At 41.3% G+C, this 18483-nt stretch overlaps 1 protein-coding gene across 2 annotated transcripts in view; it reads left to right on the top strand.

Annotated features, from left to right (window-relative positions):
* Positions 1-14924: 14924 nt before the first annotated feature.
* The window catches only part of LOC147604140 (Regulator of chromosome condensation (RCC1) family protein), a 41893-nt gene continuing 38334 nt past the window's right edge, over positions 14925-18483 (top strand). Inside the window, exon 1 of one of the 2 annotated variants that reach the window (XM_086795237.1) lies at positions 14925-15216. In XM_086795237.1, coding sequence (XP_086651363.1) covers positions 15027-15216 — 190 coding nt within the window. In that variant the 5' untranslated portion in view covers positions 14925-15026. The remainder of the gene's footprint in view (positions 15217-18483) is intronic. The other variant, XM_086795236.1, reaches the window with a different exon arrangement.

The raw sequence follows: 18483 nt of genomic DNA, 5'->3' as shown, positions 1-18483 counted from the left end.
TTCCTCTCTTTGGTAAGATGGTCCACATGCATCCCAAATTGGTGTAGGGCCCCTATTACCAGCCTCACCAAACCCCTCCAAAGATCTTGTCACCCGCATTTCAAGAGGTACATTTATGGGAGGCCGAGTTGGCTCCCCTCTCCTCCGATTGTCATAGTGAGAAAAATGTTGTTGTGGTGTGATCTGTGGTCGCACTTTTGATGTAGGACTATATCTTGGTGCTAGAGTTGGGCTACTAGCAGTGGTCCACTTTGATGTTGAAGGTCTCTCTCTAGTGAACTCTCGTAGGGGAGGAGCAACAGTTTCTCCAAGAAAGGCTGTCTCTCCTGGTTTGGCTGTATTTGTTGAGAACACTTCCATGAATAATGGTTGTCCTTTCCACGTGAGCTCCCGAATCTCCTTCCAATCTAAGATTCGGTATTCATTGGCCCATTTATCAATTATTCGGTTCATGTGTCCTGCAAGCTTCTCAACTACCACCACCAGTGCTAGAGGAAGATCTAGCTCTGGCAATTTAGTTGTGGCATAATATCCCTCTAAAGAGTCCTTATAGACCTCTTGAAGTGGGTCATCCTGTAAGACCTTTGTCACTGGAATTTGTCGTATAAACTCCCATTGGTTCTCAGCCCCCTAATCCATTTTGCTCTTACCTTTCCTATTTCTTTCCAAATTTAGATCTACAAGAAGTAAATCATCTATGGATGGTTTTGAGGACTGGGCATTGGATGGTCCAGGCATGTCCGGCTCAATGAGCCAATCATCTCTAGACTCCCTTGCTCTGGAAAGTTTTGATAAGTCTAAGAACTCGGTTTTAGAGAGCTCCCCTAATTTGTCTACATTTTCTGGATGGTAGGTGACTTCGTAGCGAACACCATCTCCACCCATGTACATGTTACCCTGGTCATTGACTAGAGGTGCTCTATCAAGTTCTGAGAAAATGTCTGTGATCTTAACAAGATACCGTTGTTGTGGGTCCCTAAAGATCTCAGCTCCTTGAGCATTCGTGTAGACATATTGGAGTCTCACATTGAGTGTTAACCCCATGGTGTCGGCTTCAAATGGATTAAAGGATCTTGTGGGTGTTCTATTTGGGGCTAAGGGATGACTATTTGTCGGCCCTAGATTGTCCATGGACAATGAGCTAGTTGTTTTGGAGGAAAGGGTATCGGATTGGGATTCAGAAAGGGTTTCAGCAATATCTGCCAGATTTCCTACCGATTGGGTCCCACTTTCTTGCGTAGGTACTCTAGAAGGTGCCCTAGGCCCTATGGCAGAATCTATAAGACGTCCCGACCGCAAGTGCATAAGGTCAAATTTTTTTATTTTTATTTTTTTTTGTTTTGTTTTGTTTTTGTTTTGTTTTGTTTTTTAATATATATATATATATATGTATATATATATATATATATTTTTACCCTACCTAACCACTAAAGGCAACTAAAATGAGTATATGTGTAACTATCTATCCTCTTTTTTTTATTTTTTTGGTTTTTTTTAACGATTTTATTTTTTTACCTTTTTTTTCTTAATTACAAAAAAATATGAATCACGCTAAACAAAATACTAATTATGCACACAATTACAAAAATTCTAAATTAAAGTGCAAGCTACTTTAATTATGCCAAAAAAATAAAAAAGAAATGAAAAATTACAAAATATGCAAAGAATATGGACTCCTAAAAAAAACACATAACTTATGTTTTTTTTTAAATTTATATTTCTTTTCTTTTCTTTTCTTTTGTTTTCTTCTCCTTTTGTTTTTTTTTATTTTTTTAATTTTTCTTTTCTTTTTTTTTCCTTCCTTTTTCTTTCTTTGGTTGTTTTTTTAATACTAATAAATTTCGTACTGATTACACAAAATTATGAATCACGCTAAAAAAAATTACTAATTATGCACACAATTTACAGAAATTCTAAAAAAATGCAAGCTACTTTAATTATGCAAAATTTTACAAAAAAATTAAGAAATGAAAAATGGACTCAAAATACGAAAATAAAAATTGATTTCTTTTTTTTAAAATTTTTTTCCTTTCTTTTTTCTCTCTTTTTTCGCTTTTCTCTTCTTCTTCTTTTTTCTTTTTTTTCAAAATTTATTGTTTTATGGTTTTTTTTAATGCAAACAACATAAAAATTAACAACAAAAAATAAATAAATAAAATAAAATAAAATAACAAATTAACAAATTAAAAAAAAAGAAAAATTACTAACCTCTTTTTTTTTTCTTCTTCCTTATCGCGTCCGGGATTCTGGGATTTCTGCCGCTCCTCCTTCACGTGCCTTCTGTCAGATGCCACCTCACCACCAGCTGGCTTTCACGTTCTTCTTGCTCTCCTTCGCTCTTCTGTAGCCCCTCGGCTTCGGCCTCTCCTCACCACTACCGGCAGCGCTTGCTTCGCCCCCTCTTGGCCGCCTACCGGCCCTTAGCTGCAGCCGGCTTTTGACCAGTCAACCAACAGCCGCGCAACGGCCACCGGCCAGTCTCCACGCAGCCCCACAGCTGCCGCCTAAGCACCCGCCTTCGTTTGCTACTCCACGCGGCCCTTAGCGTTGCAGCCCTGCCAACTGTTGGAATTAGGGTTGCAGGAATGCACACACAACTTCAAGAAGATGAGGAAGCTTGAGCACAACACAGTAGTGTATTATGAGTGCCAAAAAATGAAAGATTACAAGCCCTAGAAGATAATAGGCGTATATACAATGCACGGGGGAAAAAACCTCCTAGTGAGGGAAAAAGTGCCCCGGCGGTCCTAAGTGTGTTCACACACATCACTACTATAATATGGTAACAAATCCCCCCTGGAGTGATGCGGTGAACAAGAGCTAGCACTCATGTATAGGGAAGTGTCTAGCTATGTGGACGAATCCACAAAAGGGAGTAAGCCCAAAGCTTTGCGAAAAGCTTCGAACTTCTCACGAGGCAGAGCCTTTGTGAAAAGGTCTGCAAGGTTATCCTGTGTTGGCACATAAGCCAAACTGATCTCTCCTGCAGAGAGTCTCTCCCTGACATAGTGGTAGTGCACCTCAATGTGCTTCGTACGAGCATGGAACACTGGGTTCCGCACAACTGCCAATGCGCTCTGACTGTCAGTGAAAATGGTGGTGGCAGATGGCTGCCCAACACCCAAATCAGCCATAAGGCGTCTGAGCCACACACACTCAACCGTAGCTGTGAAAGCTGCCCTGTACTCAGCTTCACAACTAGAAGTGGCCACAGTAGGCTGCTTCTTGCTCAACCATGATATGCATGAGCTTCCAAGCATGAAGCAAAAACCACTCGTGGACACGCGTGTGTCATAACAACCAGCCCAGTCAGAATCTGAAAAAACATGTAAATCTGGCGGCAATGATCCCCCCTTGGGATAAAACAACCCAAGATGCCGAGTACCACTCAAATAGCGAAAGATACGCTTCACTGCCTGCCAATGCTTAATGCCTGGGCTATGCATAAATCTGCTCACCTGTGAGACTGCAAACTGAATGTCTGGCCTCGTAATGCATACATAAATGAGGCAACCAACAGCTGTCTGATAGAGTGTGACATCAAAGTGATCTCCAGCATCATGAAGACTCAACTTCAAACCTGTCTCCATTGGAGTAGCAATAGGCTTGCAGTCTTCAAGGCCAAATCTCCGCAACAATGTTTCAATATACTTTGTCTGACACAAAGCAATACCTCCATCACACTGCTTAAATTGTATCCCCAAATAATGATGCAAATGCCCCAAATCTGACATCTCAAAAGAGGCATTCAAATCAGCCTTAAAATCAGCAATATGACTCTCATTTGGTCCTGTGAGCAGCATGTCATCGACATAGAGAGCAATGATTAGATGTACACCATCCACACGTTTAACATACAAAGTGCTTTCTGTTGGACTATTCTGAAACCCATGTGCAGTCAAATATGCATGTATTTTTTCATACCAAGCTCGTGGAGCTTGCTTTAAACCATATAAAGCCTTTTTTAACCTGCACACTTTGTTTTCCTGCCCTCTTTGAACAAAACCACGAGGCTGCGATACATACACCTCCTCATGCAAATCTCCATTTAAGAACGCAGTCTTTATGTCCAGCTGATGTACATTCCAACCATTATGAGCTGCTAATGCACAGATGCTACGAACAGTGGTCATACGACATGTGGGAGCAAAAGTCTCATCAAAATCAATGCCCTTCTCTTGAGCATAACCTTTTGCAACAAGCCTAGCCTTATGGCGATCCACTGTGCCATCAGGCTTACGCTTCAATTTGTATACCCACTTAGTGCCAATGGCCTTCTTGCCAGGGGGCAAGTCACATAAAGACCATGTACCATTCTTCATAATAGCATCGTATTCTGCTTGCATAGCAGCCATCCAATTTTCTGAACTTTGTGCCTCATCAAATGAAACAGGCTCACTTTCATCGCACATACTAGAAACAGCCAATGCATAACAATCTGACGCATAAGAGGCACCATGAGAGCCAGAACGAGTGCGACTAGACAAAGGGGCATCCAACTTGCTGTCACGCAAAGTCTGCACCAGCCATCTAGGCATATTCCTAGAGCCCTCAATCTCTTGTCTCTCATCCTCAAGTGCATCATGCACATCTGCATCAGATATAGGCTGATCTGTGCCATCATTTAAAACCTGCATAGGCTGAAAAACTGCCTCATGAGGTATTGCACTTGACTGTGCACCACTGAAAAGAGGCAACAATGTATCATAGACATCACGTGAGCTGATATCTGTCTCCTTAGTACATGAAACCAAGGGCTGAACTGCATCTTCCACAAATACAACATCACGGCTAACCAAAATGCGCTTTGTCTGTGGATGATACAAACGATAGCCTTTGCTCTCAGCACTATATCCAACAAAAATACATTTGACAGCTTTGTCATCCAATTTTCTGCGATGTTGCACAGGCACTAATGCATATGCCAGGCAACCAAAAACACGTAAATGGCCAACAGATGGCTTGCGGCCATGCCAAGCCTCATATGGAGTGACAACCTGTAATGCTTTGGTGGGACACCTGTTTAGTACATAAGTGGCACACATGACAGCCTCAAGCCAAAAACCATGTGGTAGACTTTGACTCTTAACCATACATCTTGCCATTTCCATGAGAGACCTGTTTTTTCTCTCAGCCACACCATTTTGCTGTGGTGTATACGGCACTGTACATTGGTGTTTTATCCCACGCTCAGCCAGAAATGCATTAAATTCTGAAGACATATACTCCCCCCCTCGATCTGAACGGAGGGTGCCCATCTTACTTTCTGACACATTTTCAGCCATAACCAAAAACTGTTTGAAGCACAAAAACACTTCGGACTTTGCCTTCAAAGGATATACCCATGCATGCCTGGTAAAATCATCAATGAAAGTCACGAAGTAAAGGTAGTTTCCAAATGATGGAGTTTGCATGGGACCACAAACATCACTGTGAACAAGCTGCAATCTGCGTTCAGCTCTCACTGATCCATCTTTGGGAAAGGAAGCACGCTGCATTTTACCCAATATGCAGCCCTCACAAACATGCTTGACAGGTGCCTCAAGCTTAGGCAAAGAAGACACCATTTCAGATTTCTGCAGGCGCAGCAAACTTGCAAAATTCAGATGACCAAAACGTGCATGCCACAGTTTTGCATTTGAAATAGCCTGCGTATCCATAATAGCACATGCTGAATCCTCTACACATTTGCCATCCATATTGAGCTTATACAGCCCTCGACATAGTGAACCAGATGCTACAATGATGTCACCACAAGAGAGATCATGAACAGTACATCTGTCATCCACAAATTTTACAACCAAACCTGTTTTGGCAAATGCGGAGACTGACAGCAGATTCTTTTTGATCCCTGGCACATATAATGCATCAAAAAGTGTAAAGGTGTTGCAATTTGCAACATTCAGCACAATCTGTCCAACTCCTTTAACGGGATAAGAGGAGTTATTGGCACAAGTGACAGTATTCCCTGTGGGAGCAGACTCAAGGAAAGTGAATAAACTGCGCTGCGAGGTGATATGCTTAGTGGCACCACTGTCAAAGTACCATACATCTGAATCTACTGCAGACATACATGTGTCATGCAAAGATGGGTCATAACTGCACTGCGCATTGAATGCCCATTCTGTATCTTGTACAACATTAGCAGATTCATTGTTAGAAGGAGAGGCATCTGCAACAGCCATACCAGCCTCTTTCTTCTTAGCCTCTTTCGCAGCCAGCTTAGGACATGCTTTGATGACATGATCATTACCCTTACAGTACTTGCAAAATGTCTTCTGTTTGTCACCCTTCTTCTCATCTTTGTCTTCCTTCTTTGGTTGCGTAGCATTTGCAGATTTCTGCTTACTAGAAGAAAAGCCAGCTTTACCTTTCCCGCTTCTCTGACTAGCAACGAAAGCTTGATCTGCGACACGCATAATATTCCTGTTTTGCCTTGACTGGTCTTCTTGCAGCAAAACAGAAACTAACTCCTCAAATGATAAGGCATTGGGATTGCCTTTCATCATCAGGCGAAGAGTGGAAGCAAAACCCTGATAAGAATCTGGTAGACCATTCAAAACAGTCTGCACAAGTGAACTGTCTGACAGGATTTCATCTGCAGAAATGAGCTGCTCTTTGAAATCCTTGATCTTTGTCAAAAAGCTATCCATAGAATCACCTTCGTTCATATGCTCATTCTCCAACTGTTTTCGGAGATAAGCAACACGAGCCTCATTTCTTGCCTGATACAATGTGGCAAGTACATCCCAAGCATCCTTAGAAGTCCTGCAGGAGCGAATATGTGGGATAATGGTACGTTTGACAGACAGCGCAATCAAGGCATGAGCCTGCGCATCTCTACCATCCCAACGAATCTGCTCTGCTGAAAGTGGTGGTTCTCGAACAGCTGCTACAGCACTTGTGCCTGCACCATCATCAACAGTACCTGTTTCTGATGTGTTTGCAGCATTCCCAGCCACAATAGGACGTGCATCAATACCCTGCACAATGTTCCATAACCCCTTTGCTACCAATACATGTCGCATCATATATGCCCACAATGGATAGTTGGTGCCATCCAACTTATCCTCAGCAGCCAACATGCGGAATACATCATTGTTGTCAGCCATGGCCAATGACTGTACTACTAGATGTAAATGCTGTCTGTAAGAGGTAAACCTGTATAAAATCGACCTGTGCTATGTAGCACAGCCCAAAACAGACGAATGGGCACCTGTCCTGCAGATTTTAATCTTGACAGAAAATCTGCACAGCAGGACGATTTTGCCTGCGCAGTACTTGGAATGCAAAAACGGAGGGCGAAATGACTTCAGATCAAAATTCTGAAACCTGCAGACGCTCGTGAAACCTCGTCGCAATCGGAGGAGATGAAGCGGCAGGTGCCGGTGATGCTGCCCGGGAGGAGGAAGCCTGCTCTGATACCAATTGTTGGAATTAGGGTTGCAGGAATGCACACACAACTTCAAGAAGATGAGGAAGCTTGAGCACAACACAGTAGTGTATTATGAGTGCCAAAAAATGAAAGATTACAAGCCCTAGAAGATAATAGGCGTATATACAATGCACGGGGGAAAAAACCTCCTAGTGAGGGAAAAAGTGCCCCGGCGGTCCTAAGTGTGTTCACACACATCACTACTATAATATGGTAACACCAACTTCTTCTTGCCGGCCACCACTGCTGCAACCGGCTGCTTCTTGGCTCCGAGCACCCCGCCTTTCCGCCCTTCCTTCACTCTGCTCGCTGCTCTCAAGCCAGCCGCCTGCTTACTCGTGGCCACCTCTTCGCCTTCTTGCCTCCACTTCCTTCGCGAGCTGCAGCCCACAGCTTCACGCCTTGATCAACTTCAACTGGCACGTCAGCTCTGCAGGCGCCCCCCACTGCGCTCGATGCAGACAACGCCCCCCACTGCGGCGCTTCTACAGGCTGCTGCCACGTCAGACGACGCCCCCCACTGCAGCGCTCGATGTAGACGACCCCCTCCAGCTGCCACGTCAACGTATATATATATATATATATATATATATATATATATATTAAAGCCGCCTTCTCTCTCCTTTCAGCCGCCCGCCCAACAGTCCTTCACCTGTCTACAGCAGCGGTTCAACGAATAAATATATATATATATATATATATATATATATATCTCTTTTTCTTCACTGCGCCCGATGAAGACGCCTCCCCACACAACTTCACTGCAACCTCTTTCCGTGTTTATTTTTCTTTTCTTCTCTTTTTTTTTAATTTAAAAAAAAGGCCGCCTCCAACACTTCCTACCTACCTCTCGCCAACCCCGTCAAAAATACAAAAACAGAAAGTACTTAAATCTGATTAATGGCGGGATTTCTCTACCGCAATGGGGTTTTAATTTATTTTTTTTTGCTTCTAATCAAAAAACAGAAAACACACAAGGCACCCTTGAGATCACACACTCAATGCCCTTGCAAACTCTACTCTAATCTACCCTAATCCACGATTTTGCAATCAATGGAACACTTAGTATGAAGTAATAGTTAACACCCTTCACTAACTTAGGTGTGCGTTCCCCGGCGGCGGCGCCATTGTTTGGGACATCATAGCATAGCGGAGGCTACACTCCAACCCACACACTTTGTCAATCCGTGAATGCAACCCGGTTAGCGCATAGAGGCTATCCCGAATGGGAGAAGATTAGTTAAACACACACTAATGACTTCTAGTCCTACTCAATCCTTCTTCAACACTCAAGCAATCAATCTAACATAATCAAAGCATCAAGATTAGGCTACACTCAAGCATAAAAATGCAACTTATGCAAAGAATCTAACATGCAAAGAGCTATCACACAAGCAAAGAATCTAACATGCAAAGAGCTATCACACAAGCCTCAACTACACATCATTTCATGCATAAGCTTCATCACATGCACTCTACAATTCACAAATCAGATTTTAGCATCAAAACATCATTAAGAAATCTAGATTAGCAAGTGTGTAGACCATAACCTCATATCATTGAAAATGTAGAGAATAGAGAGTACAAGATTGAAGCAAGAATGGAGATGGAGAGCCTTGGGAGAGCACATGAGAAGGAGCTATGGAGCAAGCTCTCTCTATGAGCCTCTCAACCAAATGACCAAAGAGTACTCTAGCTCTCAAATGAGCCACTTTTTATACAAAAACTCTAAAACTCCCAAAAGTTCCCATGTGGGATTATTGTCAAGCCCTCTCCCACATTCATCTACAACTTGGAACTCTTTACAAGAGCCCTAAGTGTCTTTTTTGTTGCATCCTTGCATTGATCTTATGCAACAGCATTATCCATGACGTCCTCTCAAGTGGTGATACCTCTAATGACCAAACCATTACGAATATGTTCATGTTTAAGCCCGTGCATCTTTATGCAACTGTGAAGCCACACTCCACAAAGCTCCCTCAAGTACAACTTGCTTTAGGTATAACCTTCAATCTCCCATTGGAGATTGGTAACAAGATATTATATTTTTATAAGAGCTAAGATATTATATATACACAAATTTAAATAGTTATAAACAAAAAATTAGTTATATAGCTAAACTAAATAAAATATACATATGATTTATCTATACTATAAATAAACTATTATATAGTTTATATATTAGCTAGTTTAAATAGCCTAGCTTGTTTATATAGTTTATATAATTTTTCATGTTATATATTTTATCTACTTTATTATTATTATTATTTATCTAGATCGTTTTAATGCTAATTGGTTTATTTTAGGAACCTAATTGATTTTAGCAATTTATATAATTTATATAATTCATCCTATTCTATATTTTAGCTACTTTAGTGTTATTGTTATTTACCTAGATTATTTTAATACTAGTTGGTTAATTTATTTTAGCTTGTTCATGTATTTTAGATACTTTATTATTATTATTATTTATCTAGATTATTTTAACGCTAGTTGGTTAATTTTAGGAAACTAATTGATTTGAGCTTGTTCATATATTTTAGCTAGTGAGCTTGTATTTTAGCTACTACTTGGTTAATTGAAACAAGGTAAATGATTTTAACTTGTCTATTTATTAAAGGCTAGTTGATTTTCTATAGCTATTTTAGTTATTTTAATGTTTTAGCTACTAAATTCTAGCTAGTTTAACTCTTGCCCATAAACATGTAGTAGGAGGTGTATCTACCAAGCCTAGGATACAAAAGATGAATTAGGCTTACACATAACATGACTTTTAGGCTTGATTCATTACCAAGCCTAAATTACCAAAGCTAAATAGGCTTGGGTTTAGACTTGCATGGACATAAAAAGGATTCTCACTTGTACCAGGGTGAAAAATGGGCTTACCAAACTGAAATTAACCCATTTGTTTTTTTAAATAAATTGACCATTACAACTACATGAGTTTGGAGTAATCTAAATTAATGTTAAATTTTTTTAATTAAATTATAAAACCTTTATAGGTCTTCTAATAGATTGCCATAATTTTGTAAATGAGATCTAAAAATTTATAACCATTAAATTTAGATTTCAACTTAGACTCATTCTATCAAACTTCATCTATTTTCTAACCATTGAGCCTTGTACGTTATTGCTCTTATGCACAAAAAGTAGTGTGTTTTTTCCACCTATAAGCTCTTAAAATAATTTTAAAATATAGAAATAATAATTTTAAAACACCAATAAATCAAGGTAGGCTCTATCTTTTGTGAATTTATTATGTTTAAAGTGGCTTGTTGATTTGAGCTAAGATGCAAAAAGTATAAGCATTTTGAAGACAGAATGTTCTATAGTCTAAATCTACAACATAAGGTACTTGCTAAGAGTGTGCATAAGGAAATATGTACTTACAGATATCCAATTCTCAAGCAGATTACATCATTAGATGCCTAACTTCATGTGTGATGTTTTATTAGAAGATCTTTTAATGAAATTCCACTTGTAGCTAAGGGTGATTGGACACATTAAAGGTGTAGAAAGGCAACCTATTTCAAGGCGCCCAGGTGAACAACGGTGGGCACCCTTACCACGCATTTACCCTAATATGCTATAATATTATCAATGAATCACATGGGTGAGAGCTAAACTAGCTAAAATTTAGTAGTAACTAAAATATTATCAATGCATTATAACAAGGGGCTCTTACAAACTATGCTTTGCAAGTACCGCACAATAAACCATGTAGCTATGTGATACCTTCATAGGCATCCTTGTAGTAAACAATTTACAATGAATTCAAAGGCAAACAAGTAAAACATGATCAAACAACCATGCATTACTCATGCATCCAAAGTCTAGTAAACCAATTGATGGGTCTGAGATGAGACTTCTAGTCCTCAAGTCTCACAACTCTGATCATAGATCCTCTAACCGTAGTCCTGCTGAGGTCTCCACACCACCATTCCACATGAAAATTTAATACCTTGAGATTTCTTTAAACTGATAAAAATCTTTATTCTATTATGCACTAGAGTGAATTGTGGGCTCATCCTCATGCTTGAGTTTAATTCAAGATCTTGTGGGCTAGACTAAGGCTTTTGAGATATGCATGAGCACCCTTTTTCTAAAGTGAACTAATAGAGGTATGTATGACACCCGATTTTGGTGAATAAATTAACATTTATCACTTCTATTTACTACCCATGGTTTTACAAATCCACCCTTGGTTTCCACCATATCATGGTTTTTCAACCTTAGTCTATTTAGCCTTTGAAGATTTAATTTATTAATGTGCACACACCTTGCTTAAGGTAAATTTATTTATTTCCTTAAGAATAACCATAATGCTTTAAGCTGGATATTAATAATAGGGTAATTGGAACGTGTTGAACAACATGGGATTGGGCTAAGTCTATTGGAATCGGTTAAAGTTGATAAAGGATTTAAACACATTAGAAAGTGGGAAATTGGGTGGACCCGAGCTATGGGTGCTTTCCAAACCTAGAGAGCAAACCTAATTATAGATTTAGGAACTTAGGAAAATATGGGAATCCATTTTAGATTATAGAAGTCTTTAGTGAAATTAAGATAGAACAGTCCCCTTCATAATCGAGGAATAAGATGCCATGTTGAGCCCAAGGTAGTTGTGATGCCTCTTATTTATGAGAATTATGAGGTGGACATAAATTTGGAAGAAACATACTTAATTCCTATGATAAGCTCTATTTTAATGTAGCTACGAAGAGAAAGATGTTAGATTGCTAAGTAGCGATGGGATATTAATGTATGGAGGCTCAACGAGTGAGTCTCTCCACCCTTAGTCTAAATCTTGATCATATCTTTTTGCGATACCTAGATTATCCCATGACAGCCTTTATAGTTGAGCATTTACTACTGAGTTGTCGTCGTTGATGTGTGAGAGACTTGCTCTAGCTTGGCATTTTAAGGAGCTGTACGTTTTGACCTCGGTTGAGCAACGAAATTATTGGTTAACTCACAACACTATTACCGCTTACTGCAATCAAGAGGTGATGATGATCTATCAAGAGGAGAACATCTCTTTAGCTATGATACATTTTAGGATGAGGACCATAGCCCAACTTATGTTGTATGGGCTTATGCCTAGAAACTTTAGAACTTTTAGACGAGTTTATCATGTTCTTAGTTTCTTTCTTTCTTGACCCAGGATTTTGTGCCTCCCCGAGTCATGGACCACGTCTATCATGGCATGATAAGGAGAGAGTATCGTAGGGCCATCTAGATGATGAGGGTTGAAGACAAAGCTCATGAGAGGGTAGAAGACAAAGCTCATGAGAGGGTAGAAAAGTAGGATTGATGAGGTGAAATTTAGAGATTAAAGGCCTCATACCCTTAGCCTCTTATAATTTTATACACCATGTTATAGATCTCCTAACCTCTAAAGAAGCCTATGAGAAGATGAACAAGCTTTTTGGGGATCAAGCAAATAACTCTAAGTTTCTTTACAGATAGATTTCTATGGTCTTATAATGTAACCACATGAGATCTTTGATACTCAAGTAAATAACTCTAAGTTTCTTTACAGATAGATTTCTATGGTCTTATAATGTAACCACATGAGATCTTTGATACTCAAGTCCATGTTGGAAGAGCTTTATGGGAGCCTCATCACCAAGCTGAAGAACCAGCCAAATCTTACCTTGGAAGGGGTCATAGCCTCCTTCATGAAAGAAGAAAGGAAGATTAAGAACAAAGAAGAGGGAGAACCTCCTTCTTTACATAAAGAAAAAACCTGGTCGATATAGATATTTGGCACAAATGTATTGGTTATGTGAAAGCACAATGATTGAAGTCTATGTAGAATTAAGAAATTATTATAGGTTTGCCAAAGTTTAAGGTGGATGGGATGCATAAAGTATGTGAAGCATGTCAACTTAGAAAGAAAACAAAGAATGTATTTTCACATGACAGGAACATAAGTAAGAGAGCACTTAATGTGGTGCACTCAGATGTATGGAGGCTGACAAAGACGACATCAATGGGAGGATGTTGTTACTATGTATCTTTCATTGATGACCACACAAGGAAGGTGTGGGTCTATTTCATGAAAGAGAAAAGTGAAGTGTTTACTCACTTTTAGAATTTCAAAGTGTTGGCTGAAAAGCAAACAGGTTTGTAGGTTAAGTGCCTAAGGTTAGATGGAGGGGAAGAGTACTTCTCCAATTAGTTTAATGAGTACTTGAGAGAGCATGAAATTCAAAGACAATTCACATGCACGTACACTCCACAGCAAAATGGTATTGCTGAGAGGAAGAATAGGCACATCATAGAGGTTACTCGTGCATTGATTGGCTGAGAAGAGCATGCCTAACTATTATTGGACTGAGTTTATGACTGCAATTTACATTATGAATAGGACTCCCACAACGGTGGTGGTAGTGCATGGTGTTACTCTAGAGGAGAAGTATACTAGTATAAAACTAGATTTGTCACACTTGAAAGTGTTTGGATGCATCGCATATGTATACTATCCAAAGGCTAAAAAATGTGTGTTCATTGGTTATTCCCTTGAGCAAAAGGGATATACATGTTATAACCTTATTTCACATGAGATGAGGGTAAGCGGAGATGTTGTCTTTGATGAGATGAGCATTGATATGCTACTGTAAAAGACTCAATTATGGATGATATACAGGAGCAAGTGGTTGTGGAGAATACATGTCAATAATCACAACCATTAAGTGGACCAAGAGAGTTCTTTAGTAGTGAAACTATTGATAGACCATGGAGTGGCAGATTGCGTTAGAAAATTAGTCTTGCAAGTTCAGCAAGTGCATGACATAAAGGTAAAGATAAGGTTGATAAGTCTCTTGGTATGCCTGACATTTAAGCAGGGCATTCATATGTTGATGGAGAGTCTAGTGGCTACTTGTACAATCAAGTTATAACATACTAATCTTGCCAGCTCACCTTCACATTATGGACTGCTTGTACATAGTATTCTAGCACTTATGTTGGTTTTTCACTTATCTTTTGTAGACCTTTTTTAAGACCAACAAGTTAAACAAGATTTTAGCCTTCCATCTCTATGCGTGTCTTCTCCATTGTTGTGAGTGTGCTTGCAAGAGCTCAAGCTCTCTCACCTCCCTCAATCTTTTCAGTAGTATGGTTACAACCAATATTAGTGTCCTTCAATTACAGATACCAAAGGGACAAAAGAACAAGAGATGTGTCCTTCAAAGAAACACACCAAAAAGGGACAAAAGAACAAGAGACCTATAAAGTAGTATGGTTGTCACAACCAATATTAGCTTTAAGGAAACATGCACAAGAGGGACGAAAGAACAAGCAAATAAAAATGAGGACAAAACTACGTGGCAATAGCTACAAGGGATCACATCAACATGTAGCAAGCCATGAATGACATCTGTCAACCTTCTTGGGGGGTGATAGCAACTATGGGCGATTGAACACTACTAGGAGCACATTTCAACATAGTTGTAATTCAACGGTGCCAAGCCCTTAAGGGGGTGTGTCCCTTCACAAAGTTAAAACACACACACACACACACACACACACACACACACAACACGCGCGCGCGCACAATTTAACGCGCGGTCGCGCCACTACAGAAATGGAGGAGCGAGAAGGGCAGCAGGAAGACCAGGCTTGTCGTTGCTGCTGGAGCTGGGGAGCCGGTACGCATGGGCAGCTGGCCACTGGCGCCTTCCACGATGAACTTCTTCCCCAGCCCCTCCCCAACCTCTCGGCTTCTCCCCTACGCCACATCGCTTGCGGAGGCTCCCACGCAGCTGCTGCCTTGAGTATGTCACATCCATGAAGGCTTATTTATCTGGAATCGTGTACATTTGAATTCTACACACCCACAATGTATGTATGAATGTAGAATGCCACATGTACATGCGTGTGCGCGCGCGTTCAAAATATGTACATATGTACATAGACACATATCCATTCATACGTGTATCTGTACATATACTCGTGTTGTTGAATGTATGTATTATTTGGGTACAACACAATTGTGTATATACGTAAAATTGTATACTTGTATGTAGAATGTACACATGTATGTATGCATGTGCGTCTTAGTCATACATAAGTATCTGCCTACATATGCTTCTGCACACGTGCACACAAATGTATGCCTACATACAATTACTTACATGTATCACGCATATACAAGGCATTCATGAACATATGTGGTCATCCACACACATAGTTATGTTTGTGTGCGTATATATTTGTGTGTGTATGTCTGAAGCCTTTGTATATTCTCATATGACTCTAGCAAGGTAGTAGAGGCGATTTATGCAAGGTGTTTATGGTCTGATGAAATCCCTTTATTAAGTGTGAATATGTAAGGCATCACAAAAGTGCTAGCTGCTGTGACCCAAGTTTGTATAAGTCCCAAAGAGTTATCACAGAGACTCTTTCATAGCTCCTCCTCCTAAGGTGGGCACCTCACAGAAATGCCAAAGCGGAGTCAATTCTATCATCCGGGCGATATCAAGAATTACTATGTGCATACCCTATATTTCTTCTATATTGGAGTGCGCTGACAATAAGTAAGGGCCCCCTTGATTCTTCTTTTGAAAAGACACACCGCCACCACAACATTTCAATATGTCAAAGCATATTCTTGCAAAAACTAGGAATTCCATTGGGTTGGAAGCGGGTTGCACCTCTCGGATTGGGTTGAAACACTATTCCTTCTCAAAGAAACCATGAATTGGTCTTTTCTCTCTTTCCTCAAACTTCTCCTTTTCTAGCCGACCTGTCTCGAGTTGATCGTAATCTTGTGCCACTGCATGTTCAACAATTGTAGAGGCAGAAGAATCCTAGCTAAACATATTGGCTGCTCCCTTTCCCTTAAAATTGGATGTGGGGACACTTTGGCATGTCCGGATAATTTCTACCGGTGGAGGTTATAAAAAAAAAGGCAGGGGAGGGGAGGAAGAAAACGGAGGTGGGAGGATGAGGAAGCAGCAGGCTTGTGGAAGGCTGAGGGTCGGCACACAGTAGGCTAAGGAAAGCAAGAAAGAGGAATGCTGGTAAGGTCAACTTTGGGGGGGGGGGGGGGTGGGGGCGGGGATCCATAGGAGAAGCAGGATGAAAGGGGGAGGTGAAGCAGACAACGCTGCAAGAACTAACTTTAGAAGGGGAGAGATGGGGCAGCTGGTAGAGTGAGTGTTGTACTATGGGGGGAAGGGCAGATCTCTCTTGGGACTTAGCACTGACGTGAAGGGGAGAAGGCTCAGCTAGAGCTTGGGTGATTGTTGTTGGTGGAGTAGGAGCTCCTTGAGGGCTTACAAAATAATGTCTATTGTGCCGCTCTTCAGATATAATAAGCTTTGCATGCCCTTTGGGACAAAACTATGTTTCCATTATGTTAAGAACTCAAGCTGATCCCATATTGCCAATGAGGTGATAGCTCAAGTGGTGAAGGTGTTTGCCTAGGACCAAGAGGTCGTGGGTTCAAAACTCCCCTTGGTCCTTCCTCGGTGACATCGCCTATGGCCGGATAATTAAGCGCCTACAAGTGGGCGAAAATCAGTAAAACTACGGGAGGATCTGTTAGAAGTCATCTCTTGTCTATATTTATACACCAGGGCCTCTGTTGTGGGTGTGCCCGCCCTGTATAAGGTGTTTTATCATTTTTCCACACTCTCCGTATTTTTTCCTATTTTTTTTCCATTTTTTCTAGTGGTGGGGAGGGTTGCCAGAGGGTGGCAGGAGCACTCCAGAGCTGGCCGATTGTCCCAACAGTAGTCCTGTGGCTGGCCGACTGCACACAGGTGATGCGTGGGCTTCAGGACTGCTGACCGACTGCACACAGATGAGTCGTGGGCATTTTTCTGTTGGCCGACTGCATTTATGCAGTCGTGGGCATCTTTTATGCTGGCCGACTGCTCTCCCAGGGGCATATATATAGGTCCCTTGCCCCCACCACTTATTCATTCAGTTTTCTCGGGATCTTGTGTATAGAGAAGAGTTTACAGACCTATCTCTCTGTGTTTCTTGTGCTGTTTATTTTCTGCAGTCTACTTGCTCTTGTCTACCCAAGTTTGGTTATCATTTCCGCTGCATATTCTGTCATGGTATCAGAGCCCTAGACTCGAGATAGATCTTGGGAGTTTTTATGAGCAAGAGGGGGAGCGTTAGGCTGCTGATTGGTGGACTGTTTTGGGCTGTACGGGAAGAGAAGGTGCAAGAGGAAGGCGGGCTTAGGTGCTGGACAGCCACTTGCAGGTTTATAGATTTTTTTCCCACCCACCCACCCTTTCAGGTCTAGAGATGGCTGAGAAGCACATGAAGATTCCGACTCTCCCCACGTTCCCAGTGGATCGTCAGTTGGACGGGTCCAATTACGGCATCTGGAAGGTCATGATGGAGTCGGTGCTGGAGTCATATGACCTTGGTGATTTTATCATCATTGGAGTTCCACGGCCGGAAGCAGAGGAAGGGGAGTTACTGTCGACGAGGAAGGACCGCGAGGCACAGGCACACATGTGGGATCGTGTCAACGCCAGGGTCCGGTCATTTATTTTCCTCAACTGCACACCACAAGTGATCAATCATGTGAAGCACATGATACTGGCGAGAGGCATATGGGAGCACTTGGCTTCTTTGTATAACAGGGTATCACCCATGAAAAGGATCTCCTTGGAAGTGCAGATGCGGGTTATGAACCCTGCAAAGTCTTCGACGATGCGGAAACACATTAACAAGCTGCAGGCCCTTCAGCAGGAAGTCCTACAAGCTGGGAAAGAGATATCATCTGAAGACATGGCCATCACTTTGCTGTCCCACTTGCCTGGTCAGTATTCTGCTTTCTATTCCTCGTTGATTACGAGTGGCAGGCTCAGCACCATAACCTGGGAGGAGCTTGTGCCAATGGTCTTGGACCAAGAGGAACGCTTCACGAACCCTCCTCACAGCGGAGGTTCGGAGGCCTTAACTGGGCAATGGTCGAAAGGCCGGAATACCAAGGGCAAAGGGAAGGCTTCACCGAAGAAGTCTTCTGAGAAGAAGCCTGATTCAGAACGAGAGAAGCTGAAGGTCGAAAGATC

The sequence above is a fragment of the Cibotium barometz genome, chromosome 62, assembly GCF_041138505.1.
Source record: "Cibotium barometz isolate CiBa-2024 chromosome 62, ASM4113850v1, whole genome shotgun sequence".
Taxonomy (NCBI): domain Eukaryota; kingdom Viridiplantae; phylum Streptophyta; class Polypodiopsida; order Cyatheales; family Cibotiaceae; genus Cibotium; species Cibotium barometz.
This window is presented reverse-complemented; position numbering and strand designations above follow the sequence as displayed.